The 12,569-nt window shown below is 38.4% G+C and overlaps 1 protein-coding gene across 3 annotated transcripts in view; it reads right to left on the reverse strand.

Annotated features, from left to right (window-relative positions):
• TAF2 (TATA-box binding protein associated factor 2) overlaps positions 1 to 12,569 on the reverse strand; it is a 104,946-nt gene that overhangs the window by 84,371 nt on the left and 8,006 nt on the right. For all 3 annotated transcript variants that reach the window (XM_032252611.1, XM_032252620.1, XM_032252634.1), the window contains exon 3: positions 7,405 to 7,565. In XM_032252611.1, coding sequence (XP_032108502.1) covers positions 7,405 to 7,565 — 161 coding nt within the window. The remainder of the gene's footprint in view (positions 1 to 7,404; positions 7,566 to 12,569) is intronic.

Consider the following 12,569-nt stretch of genomic DNA (forward strand, 5'->3'; position numbering starts at 1 on the left):
TGTATATATATATATATATATATATATATATATATATTATATATATATATGTATAAATGAAGAAAAATATATTATGAGCTCTGCCGAACTGGAAGCTTTCAAGCAGAAGACGAAATATAGTAAGACTTCATGTTGAAATTTAGACTAAATGAATCCTAATGTCCCTCCAACTCTAAGATAATTATAATACTAATAAACCAACTGGCAGTGCAGCATTGCAGCTGAGTTAAAATATTGATATTACTTAACCATAATCAACAAGAGAATTAACAATTTCTATTATGTGACATTAATGAAACAATTTAAAAGCTTCAAAGTCTGCATTAAAATATAGGCTCTACAAAATCAAAAGAAAAAAGAGCTTCTTGGCTGGGCGTGGTGGGTCACGCCTCTAATCCCAGCACTTCGGGAGGCTGAGGTGGGCAGATCATGAGGTCAGGAGTTCAAGACCAGCCTGGCCAATATGGTGAAACCCCATCTCTACTAAAAATACAAAAAAAAAAAAAATTAGCTGGGCATGGTGGCGTGTGCCTATAATCCCAGCTACTTGGAAAGCTGAGGCAGAAGAAACACTTGAACCTGTGAGGTAAAGGTTGCAGAGAGCCAAAATCGTGCCACTCTACTCCAGCCTGGACGACAGAGCGAGACTCCCTCTCAAAAACAAAAAGGCTGGGCGCAGCGGCCCACGCCTGTAATTCCAGCACTTTGGAAGGCTGAGGCGGGCAGATCACCTGAGCTTGGGAATTCGAGACCGATCTGACCAACATGGAGAAAACCTGTCCCTACTAAAAATACAAAATCAGCTGGGCATGGTGGTGCATGCCAGTAATCCCAGCTACTCAGGAGGCTAAGGCAGGAGAATAGTTTGAACCCGGGAGGTGGAGGTTGTGGTGAGCCAAGATTGCACCATTACACTCCAGGCTGGGCAACAGGAGCAAAACTCCCTCTCGAAAAAAAATGAAAAGAAAAAAAGAGAAAAAAGGGCTTCTCAAAGTAGCAAAGCCCATCTAAGAAAGAAACAAAGAGAAAAAAGAGCTACCAGCCACTATAGGTTACCCATCCACAGAAACAGTTTCCCTGACAAAGTCTACATTTAATGTATTCTAAGAAAAGAGAAGTACAGCAAAAACAAAAACACCAAAGGGTCATAACTCCTCTGGAGACAATCTCCAATCTATCTACAAAGCATAAGATTCACACACAGAATATATGCAGAAAAACTTCAACTGCTGAATTATTTTACTGATAAAAAGTAAAGCAAAAAGAGAGAAGCTTATGCATGTTACATAACCAGCATGTTTCTAAATTGTTAGTATACGTAATGTTAACATGTCAGCTAACAGTTGGATAAAATAGATAGAAGTGCCTTTCAGCCTCTTATCCAAAGGTTTCTTTTCCTTACAATCCCCTGTAGTTCAAAAGAGCTGAATCTCAACCATTGTAAGCACACTTTTTCAATCAAAAATAGGGGGGCATGGCACCTTAACTTTAAAACAAATAATTTAAAAATGTGATTAAATAGTATAGTACATTACTTCTTTCGGTGTTAAGACATACTTATATGTAAAAAATCAATGGTAAAATCAAATTTTATCACTGAATTAAAACTGCTATATGTAATTTCTGTTTTAGCTTTATTGATTCATTAAAGAAGGCAAGTTATTTTAGAAATAAGTATCAGAAACATCTAGGAGCATGCTAAAGACCTTAGCTATCTGCCTTTCCCAAAGTTCTCTTTTAAAGTAACGCTTTCCAATCAAATAGATACAACACAAAATTATAAAGGGGGTATCACCACTGATCCCACAGAAACATAAACTACTATCAGAGATTACTATAAATAACTCTATACACATAAATCAGTAAATCTAGAAGAAATGGATAAATTCCTGGACACTTACACTCTCCCAAGACTAAACCAGCAAGAAGTTGAATCCCTGAATAGACCAATAACAAGGTCTGAAATTGAGGCAGTAATTAATAGCCTACCAACCAAAACAAGTCAAGGACCAGATGGGTTCACAGCTAAATTCTACCAGAGGTACAAAGAGGAGCTGGTACTCTTCCTTGTGAAACTACTCCAAAAAATACAAAAAGAGGGAATCCTATCTAACTCATTTTATGAGACCAACATCATCCTGATACCAAAACCTGGCAGAAACACAACTAAAAAAGAAAATTTCAGGCCAATATTCATGACAAACATTGATGCGAAAATCCTTAATAAAATACTGGAAAACTGAATGCAACAGCACACTAAAAAGCTTATCCATCACGATCAAGTCGGCTTCATCCCTGGGATGGAAAGCTGATTCAGCATACATAAATCTACAAATGTAATCCATCACATAAACAGAACCAAAGACAAAAACCACATGATGATCTCAATGGATGCAGAGAAGGCCTTTGACAAAATTCAACAGCCCTTTATGCTAAAAACTCTCAATAAACTAGGTATTGATGGAATATATCTTTAAATAATAAGAGCTATTTATGACAAACCCATAGCCAATATCATACTGAATGGGCAAAAACTGGAAGCATTCCTTTTGAAAACTGACACAAGACAAGGATCCCCTCTCTCACCATTCCTATTCAACATGGTATTGGAAGTTCTGGCCAGGGCAACCAGGCAAGAAAAAGAAATAAAGCGTATTCAATTAGGAAAAGAAGAAGTCAAATTGTCTCTATTTGCAGACAACATGATTGTATACTTAGAAGACCTCATTGTCTTAGCCCAAAATCTCCTTAAGTTGATAAGCAACTTCAGCAGAGTCTCAGGATACAAAATCAATGTGCAAAAATCACAAGCATTCCTATACACCAATAATAAACAGAGTCAAATCATGAGTGAACTCCCATTCACAATTGCTACAAAGAAAATAAAATACCTAGGAATACAACTAACAAGGGATGTGAAAGACCTCTTCAAGGAGAACTACAAACAACTACTCAAGGAAATGAGAGGACACAAACAGATGGAAAAACATTCCATGCTCATGGTTAAGAAGAACCAATATTGTGAAAATGGCCATACTGTCCAAAGTAATTTATAGATCCAATGCTATCCCCATCAAGCTACCAATGACTTTCTTCATAGAATTGGGAAAAGCCACCTTAAACTTAATCTGGAACCAAAAAAGAGACCACATGGCCAAGACAATCCTAAGCAAAAGAAACAAAGCTGGAGGCATCACACTACCTGACTTCAAACTATACTACAAGGCTACAGTAATGAAAACAGCATGGTACTAGTACCAAAACAGAAATATAGACCAATGGAACAGAACAGGGGCCTCAGAAGTAATGCCACACATCTACAATCATCTGATCTTTGACAAACCTCACAAAAACAAGCAACTGAGGGAAGGATTCCCTGTTTAATAAATAGTGTTGGGAAAACTGGCTAGCCATATGCAGAAAGCTAAAACTGGATCCCTTTATCACACCTTATACAAAAATTAACTCCAGAAGGATTAAAGATTTAAACATAAGACCTAACACCATAAAAACCCTAAAAGAAAACATAGGCAATACCATTCAGGACATAGGCATGGGCAAAGACTTCATGACTAAAACACCAAAAGCAACGGCAAAAAAAAGCCAAAATACACAAATAGAATCTAAATAAACTTAAGAGCTTCTGCACAGCAAAAGAAATTATCATTCAAGTAAACTGGCAACCAACCAACAGAATGGAAAAAAAATCTTTGCAACCTACCCATCTGGCAAAGGGCTAATACCCAGAATCTACAAATAACTTAAATAAATTTACAAGAAAAAAAAAAAAAAAACCCCATCAAAAAGTGGGCAAAGGATATGAACAGACACTTTTCAAAAGAAGATATTTATGCAGCTAACAAACATATGAAAAAAAGCTCATCATCACCAGTCATTAGAGAAATGCAAATCAAAACTACAACATTAGAGAAATACAAATCAAAACTACAATGAGACACCAATCTCATGCCAGTTAGAATGATGATCATTAAAAAATGAGGAGACAACAGATGCTGGAGTGGATGTGGAGGAATAGGAATGCTTTTACACTGTTTGTGGGAGTGTAAATTAGTTCAACCATGTGGAAGACAGTGTGGCGATTCCTCAACGATCTAGAAATAGAAATACCATTTAACCCAGCAATCCCATTACTGGGTATATATATCCAAAGGATTATAAATTGTTCTATTATAAAGATACATGCACATATATGTTTATTGCAGCACTGTTTACAACAGCAAAGACTTGGAACCAATCCAAATGCCCATCACAGATAGACTGGATAAAGGAAATGTAGCACAGATACACCATGGAATACTATGCAGCCATAAAAAATGATGAATCCATGTCCTTTGCGGGGACATAGACTAAGTTGGAAACCATCATTCTCAACAGACTGACACAAGAACAGAAAACCAAACACCCGCATGTTCTCACTCATAAGTGGGTGTTGAACAATGAGAACACATTGACACAGGGAGGGGAACATCACACGCCAGGGCCTATCAGGGAGTGGGGAGGCTAGGGGAGGAATAGCAGGGGTTGGGGGGATTGGGGAGGGATAACATTAGCAGGAATACCTAATATAGATGATGGGGGGATCGATGCAGCAAAACACCATGGCAAGTGTATGCCTATGTAACAAACCTGCATGTTCTGCACATCTACCCCAGAACTTAAAGTATAATAAAAAAAAAAAAAAGTCTCATCTAACTGCTAATAAACTTAATATTTCTTCTGAATAATTGTGTTTTTGTCTTGTGCCTTATGAATCTTAAAAACCCTCTTTGCTGTGGCAATCAGAAATATGAGACACAAATCTGCAGATTTCCTCTAGGAATTGTGCAGTAACTTAATAGTGGGTATCCACCATCCATACTTGTTTACCCTTCATGCTAATTTCATTAGCTACTTCCTAAAACTTTTGACTAATAAAACTCTAAGATCAATTTCAAATTCTTTTTGAATAATTCAGAGGATAAACAGAAGTAAAAATGCTGAAAATTACCCAAGAGTAATCGAGATTCTAAAACTAAGCAAAAAAGCAGGGATAGTCAAGCAAACTAGTCAATTATTTATTAGTCAAGCATTTACTAAGTGGCCATGGGAAACAGAGCTATGGTTCTAGTTAAAAGAACAGTTTTAAATATACTCCATCTTTCCCAATTTCCTAAACTAATCTTTGAAAAGATTCTCTTTTAGAACTTCCTTTTCATTCTTTATACTACAAATATATTTATAACAGGTCTGTAGCCTGTTAGGAACCAGGCCACACAGCAGGAGGTGAGTAGCAGGTGAGCAAGCATTACCTTCTCAGCTCTGCCTCCTGTCAGATCACCAGCAGCACTAGATTCTCACAGGAGCCTGAACTCTATTGGGAACTGTGCATGCAGAAGATCTAGGTCACAGGCTACTCATGAGAATCTAACTCCTGATGATCTGAGGTGGAAGTTTCATTCTGAACCCCCTCTGCCCTGCTGGTCTGTGGAAAAACTGTCTTCCAGGAAAGACACTAAACACTAGTGATTTAGTGATTTAGAACACTAAAAGTAATGAGGCATCTTTCATATCACTAGAGAAAAATTTTAGGGAGTATCATCAAAATAAAAATAACAAAGTAAAGCTTGCTTCCTTAACAGATCAGGAGCCCTGTCATTACAATAACAGATTATCTTGAGCCCTGGGCAGCAACAACAAATTATTAGTAAAAAAGACGTACAGACACTGTCTTCTGTGACTGACAAACAGGCGTCTTACCCTATTATCAAATGCAGAGTTCTAGGCTGGACAGGGTGGGTATTTTGGCTTTCAGGCAAGGCAATGGGTCCCTTATCTGCTCTTTAACTGATGACCTTTCCATTTATTAGCAGTGTATACTAACTACCCCAAAGGTAGATGTTTTAATTTTTGTTTTCTGGGGGGAAAGGGATACAGATAATTTTGTGATAAGTTTTTTATGTCAATTCTACAAATGTAGCTTTAAAAGCAATGTAATTTCAACAACTCACTTTTGTGAAATGGAAAGTTATAGGAGTAAATCAGGGATTCCCTGAATTTTTCCAATCCCATTTGTGTATTACCTCTCTAAATGTGAAAGATTTTAAACCAATGATTATTGGGGCCATAAATATGTCTAAAAATAAGCCTCCCTTCTAAACCTTTGCAATTCCTTATGGCAGTGGTTCTCAAACCTCAGTCTGTATCAGAATCACCCGGCAAGCTTGTTAAAACACAATCTGTAGGACCCTAACCCCAGTTTCTCATTCAATAGGTCTGGGGTATTGCTTGAGAGCTGGCCGGTCTAACAAGTTCCCAGTTGACAGTGATGCTTGTCTGGGAATCACATTTTAAGAACTGCTACACCTGAAGGCAATATTATACATTTAGACTAGTTAAAATATCATTTTGACTAAAAAGTTTATGATAAAGTTTTGGCATCCTACCCAAAACACAAAGAATCACAGAAATGATAAAACCCAATGTTATTAAAGCTTTGAAAAGCAAGTGCCGCAAATGTACTAATTTATACTAATTTAAATACTAGGGCGCAATCAGGTAAAATACTGAAAAGAGATGTTAGAAATGATAATGATCCAAAGGGAAAAAAATTTGTATGTGCCAAAACATTCACTCACCACTTATGACTACAAAATGCCAAACTACCGGAGAATAATTATACAAATTATAACAGACTGAACAAATAGAGAAAAATTATACAAATTATAACAGACTGAACAAATGAAGTATTATTTAACCATAAAGATGACCAAAAAATGAAGCACGTGCATGTGCGCGTGTGTGTGCACACGTGCGCACGCACACACACACACACACAGGAAATGGAAACAAAGTATGAAAGAAAACAGAACATACAATGGATAGCAGCAATATGTTTAATGATAAAAATCAGAAGTAGCCTCAATAGATGCAATATTTATTTAAGGTGAATAAATTAGCTATTTCAGACATAATATTTTTATAACATAGCAGTCAAAATATTTCACAGAATATTTTAAAGTAGCTTCTGGTCTACAGATTACAGTAACCATCTAACCCACTGAAAATACTTTCAATATTTATGAAGTAAATAGTTAAGAAAAACATTAAAAGTAAAAAAAAAAAAAAATTTACTAAGATAATCTAATTAAAGTTCCTAGATAATGCTTCCTTAAAAATTTAAACATGAAGAAGGGAAACTTAGAACTATGTTGGGCACAGCTAGCAAAATCATTTGAACCAAATGTACAGCGTGGTAAAATCGGTATTTTAATTAGAAAAAAAGATTGGGATTCAAAGCCTAGTAACAATCTAAAAAAAAAAATCTTTTCAGAAAAACTAATGCGATCATTAAAAATATTTTTTAAAAACTGTTAAAAATAATAACTTTTAAAGTGTATAACTTACTGTTTTGATTCACTGTGACAAACTTCCAAGGTTGGATCATTATAAATAAAAGCAGCCTCTAAGTCATTGATCCTTACTCGGTATATTCTACACTGTTTGCTGTTCAACTTGATTCTATTCAAGTTTGCAACTGTGGGAAATATGGTCAGTTCCACAAATCCCTGTAAAGATAGAGTAACAATTTCATTACAAAGACTGGTATGTTTCAGAATACAGTTTTTATTTTTACCACTTATATACATACTACACTCCAGAAACAAAATCCCAAATAGCTATACACATACATATGTTTTCCAAGTATTTTAATTTCAAACATGATTGTCCTAGTGACTGAATGGGTGTGAGTTACGTAAACTGTATCATCCCAGTAGTTCATATTCACTATCAGTGTAAATTAGGCAGTCAGAAACAAGTAAAAGGCTTGCTACTCTCAAAAACCAGAATTTCTAAGCAGACTAGGACTAAGGGAGGAAGAAAAAAATGATAGCAGAAAAAGAATCAAAACCAGAAGACTGATGAGAGAAAGAACATAGAAGAAAAAAATGGGGTAAAAAATTATACCACTGAAGCTAACAAGTATGAGTTTCTGCTTATGAGGTGGCAAGCGCTACAAAAGATATCAAGGCAAGTAGGGAAAATCTGCAGCTATATCCAGATCCATGTTCTACTATGTTAGCTGTATATCTGTATCCGACAATCTATCTGTATCCGACACAGGAAAACCAGTTAAATACAGTCTTTCCTCTCGTACTGAATCAATGGGAAAGATGAACAGATGAATGAGGGAATGTATGTCCAGTGTGATTTTAATATCCTGGGTTGAAAGCTGATGTACTCAAACATAAAACAAGGGAGGGTATAAACAGTAATATTTCAGGAGCTCCAAAGTGAACAGAAAACATTCAGAGGCTGTAACAGAAATATCTAAGACAAAATTCAGATAGTAACCACAGAGAACTAGATTATAATGGCTGCTACTGGCCAGGCACGGTGGCTCATCTGAGGTCAGGAGTTCAAGACCAGCCTGGCCAACATAGTGAAACCCCATCTTGTTAAAAAAAAAAAAAAAAAAAAAAAGTTTAAAAATGGCTGCTACCATGTACCAGACATTGCATTAGATACTTTCCTGTGTTCCCTCTAATCCTAATACCAACTCTAAGAGACAAGTACTACTTTATACTTTTTACAGAGAAGCTACAAATACTACTGTAAAGTATTTTTAAAAAAGAACTTTTTACAGATAACAAAGGTAAAAAAAAATTAGGTCACTAAGAAGTAGAGAATTGAGATTCAAACACATCTAAATGATTCCAAATGATTCTCACTATGTCATAATGCCTCTGGGTAGAAAGGTTTTAAATAATATGCAAGAATTGTTTTTAGGTAACATTTAGCCCAACTGCCTCAAGAAAGCCTAGAGATTCTGTACCCCTTTGTTCTCAATTCCCAAGTAAGAAGAGGGCCATACACTCTTAAATTAGAACAATCTGCACAGATCTGTGAGTTAGAAATGCAGAAAAACAGAAGTGCAAACGCCAAAATACAGTTGATAAAGATTCTGTGTTTAAAGGTGTAAACTGAGCAGCTGTAGGAATAACCAGAATCCCTTTAATCAGCATATCTGTCATCCAATGACCATTTTAAATTTAAATGAGCTTGGATCAGCTGAAAGATAAGAATTAGAACCAAGACAACTGCAAAACAAAAGATTAAAGAAAGTGCTGTCAACAGCTACTTTGGTGGGACATAAGAACAGCATCTGGCTTTCTAAACTCTGGTAACAATGATAGAATGAAGGAATGCATTTCATGAAGATACGAAAAGCCCAAACTCCTTGCACCGTCAAGTCTCTAACACCACCGGGGACTCTAACCTACACCTGCCTGAAACACTCAGACCCATTAACCTCTACAGGTCTTCAATCTCTGCCACACTTAGCCACTGGTCATCTGCAAGCCCCTCAGGTCATCGAGCCTCTCACTCCTTGCTGCTTGCTCTCTCCCCACCACTTCACAGATAACCATCCTCCTGGAGCCCACATTCCATTTTCAACATTTCCCCTGTGCCTTTCAACCTTTTCTAAAACTCCCTCTCTACCCTCTAGCCTTAAATGAAATGGCTCCTGAATCCTCCTAGACAAGAAGCTACTTACTCTCCCATTCACTATAAATGAGGGTAGTGGAAAATAGGCATTCTCCTAGTTTCGACTACTGCTTCTGGGCGATTTATAGGATTTTAATTTAATGTACACTATAAGGGTAAGGGCGGCATAGTGTCACAGTTAAAAGCAGGTGTTCTGGAGGTAGACTCCCTGTATTCAAATCCTAGCTCTGTCACTTAGTAATTGTATGATCTTGAGTTAGTGACCCCAGCTCATTGTGCCTCAGTTTTCTCAACAAAAATAATGACACTACTGGCCTTTTAGTGTTATTATGACAACCGAACAGCCAGGCATGGCTAAAGTGGAAGGATTGCTTGAACCTGGGAGGTTGAGGCTGCAGTGAGCTGTGACTGTGACATTGCATTCCAGTCTGGGTGACAGAGCAAGATCACATCTCAAAAAACAAAACAAAAACAACTGAACAATTTAATACATGGAGCGTACTTAAAATTGTAGCTAGCACCTAGCATATGCTTAATAAATGTTTTTGTTATTCTTTTCCTGCTTATCGTTTATGTTCATGCTAGACAGGTACACCATCCTCTATGCTTCTTATCTATACAACTCCCCAACATTTGCTGAAGGCTCATACTCTCGCTTTTTTTTTTCTTTTTCAGAGACAGGGTCTTGCTCCGTCACCCAGGCTAGAATGCAGCGTAGCAATCATGGCTTACTGCAGCTTCAACCTCCCAGGCTCAAGTGATCCTCTCACCTCAGCCTCCAGGCTCAAGTGATCCTCCCATCTCAGCCTCCAGAGTAGCTGGGGACTACAGGCATGCACTACCATGCCTGGCTAATTAAAAACTTTTTTTCAAGAGAGATGGGTCTTATTATGTTCCCCAGGCTGGTCTGGAACTTCTGGCCTCAAGTGATCCTCCAATCTCGGCCTCCCAGAGCACTGGAATTACAGGCATAAACCACTACACCTGGCCACATACTCTTCTTCTGTAACATGTCTGCCATCACACTAAGTGACTTGACTATAGATGTGTCTGTGCCATCCAATAAGACTGCCTCAAAGTTCCTTGACCTCAATTTCTACAATCTTCAATTCCATCTGGGAAGAATCAAGATCACACTCTGAAAAGCACTTCATCACTGCTTGCAACTGCTCCGATGCTGACATTATGAACTCAACTGTTCGCAATGTCTCTCCTGCCACTCTTCTCATTACTTCTCTCCCAGTCCTCCTGCCCAACTGCCTGAAATCCTCCTGTCCTTGACTTCTTCCAGTTTCTCACCATAATCTTCTTGGCACTCCTGGGGCTACTTTTGTCCCTTCACCCTAAATCCTTAAATTCAATCACTCCTCTGTCAACTACAAATTCTCTTGCCCCTCTGTTTCATGTACCCATCTTTCCTTCTGTTTAAGAATGATATATCCGCCGGGCATGGTGGCTCACGCCTGTAATCTCAGCACTTTGAGAGGCCGAGGCAGGTAGATCAAGAGGTCAAGAGATTGAGAACACCTGGCCAGCATAGTGAAACCCCGTCTCCACTAAAATACAAAAATTAGCTGGGCGTGGTGGTGCGTGCCTGTAGTCCCAGCTACTTGGGAGGCTGAGGCAGAATTGCTTGAACCCAGGAGGTGGAGATTGCAGTGAGCCAAAATTGCACCACTGCACTTCAGCCTGGTGCCTGGCGACAGAGAGAGACTCTGTCTCAAAAAAAAAAAAAAAAAGGCCGGGCGCAGTGGCTCACGCCTATAATCCCAGCACTTTGGGAGGCTGAGATGGGCGGATTATGAGGTCAAGAGATCAAGACCATCCTGGTCAACATGGTGAAACCCCGTCTCTACTAAAAAAAAAAAAAAAATACAAAAATTAGCTGGGCATGGTGGTGCGCGCCTGTAGTCCCAGCTACTCAGGAGGCTGAGGCAGGAGAATTGCTTGAATCCAGGAGGCGGAGGTTGCGGTGAGCTGAGATCGCACCATTGCACTCCAGCCTGGGTAACAAGAGCAAAACTCCATCTCAAAAAAAAAAAGAATGATATATCCAGTGGTCCTTTAGAGGCTACTCCCAACAGTATCATCAGAAATATCACTATATTTCTCTTTCCTCAATTATAATCTTTCCTTTCTGTAAATTTTTTTCCTTTGCCTACAGACATGATCAAGATCCAAGGTTTTAAAAGCCTGTAGATCTATGCTACCCTCAAATGAATTTTTTCTTTTTCCCATACCTTCCAAACAGAAATTCTTGTAGAGTATGTTCACTGTTCCAACTTCCTCTTCAGTTCACTATGACTTATGCAGTCACCAGTCCACTGAAATTACCTGATATGGTTTTTGTGTCCCCACCCAAATCTCATCTTGAATTCCCATATGTTGTGGGAGAGACTCGGTGGGAGGTAAATGAATCATGGGGGCAAGTCTTTCCGGTGCTGTTCTCGTAAAGTAAGTCAGTCTCATGAGATCTGACGGTTCTAAAAATGGGAATTTTTCTGCACAAACTTTTTGCCTGCTGCCATCCAGGTAAGTTGTGACTCGCTCCTCCTTGGCTTCTGCCATTATTGTGAGGCTTCCTCAGCCATGTGGAACTGTAATATCTCCATTAAACCTCTTTCCTTTGTAAACTTCCCAGTCTCGGGTATGTGATCAGCAGTGTGAAAATGGACTAATACAGTAAACTGGTACCAGTAGAGTGTGGTGCTGCTGAAAAGCTACCTGTGTGGAAGCAACTATGGAACTGGGAAACAGGCAGCGGGTGGACCAGTTTGGAGAGCTCAGAAGACAGGAAAATGTGGGACAGTTTGGAACTTCCTAGATACCTGTTGAATGGCTTTGACCAAAATGCTGCTAAGTGATATGAAAAGTAAGGTCCAGGCTGAGGTGGGTATCAGATAGAGATGAGGATTTACTGGGAACTAAAGCAAAGGTGGCTCTTGTTATGTTTTAGCACAGAGATTGGTGGCATTTTGCCCCACCCTAGAGATCTGTGGAACTGTGAACTTGGGTAGCCAGAGAAGAAATTTCTAAGCAGCAAAGCATTTAAGAGGTGACTT

The sequence above is a fragment of the Sapajus apella genome, unplaced genomic scaffold (assembly GCF_009761245.1).
Source record: "Sapajus apella isolate SASKATOON/1434 unplaced genomic scaffold, GSC_monkey_1.0 scaffold3, whole genome shotgun sequence".
Taxonomy (NCBI): Eukaryota; Metazoa; Chordata; class Mammalia; order Primates; family Cebidae; genus Sapajus; species Sapajus apella.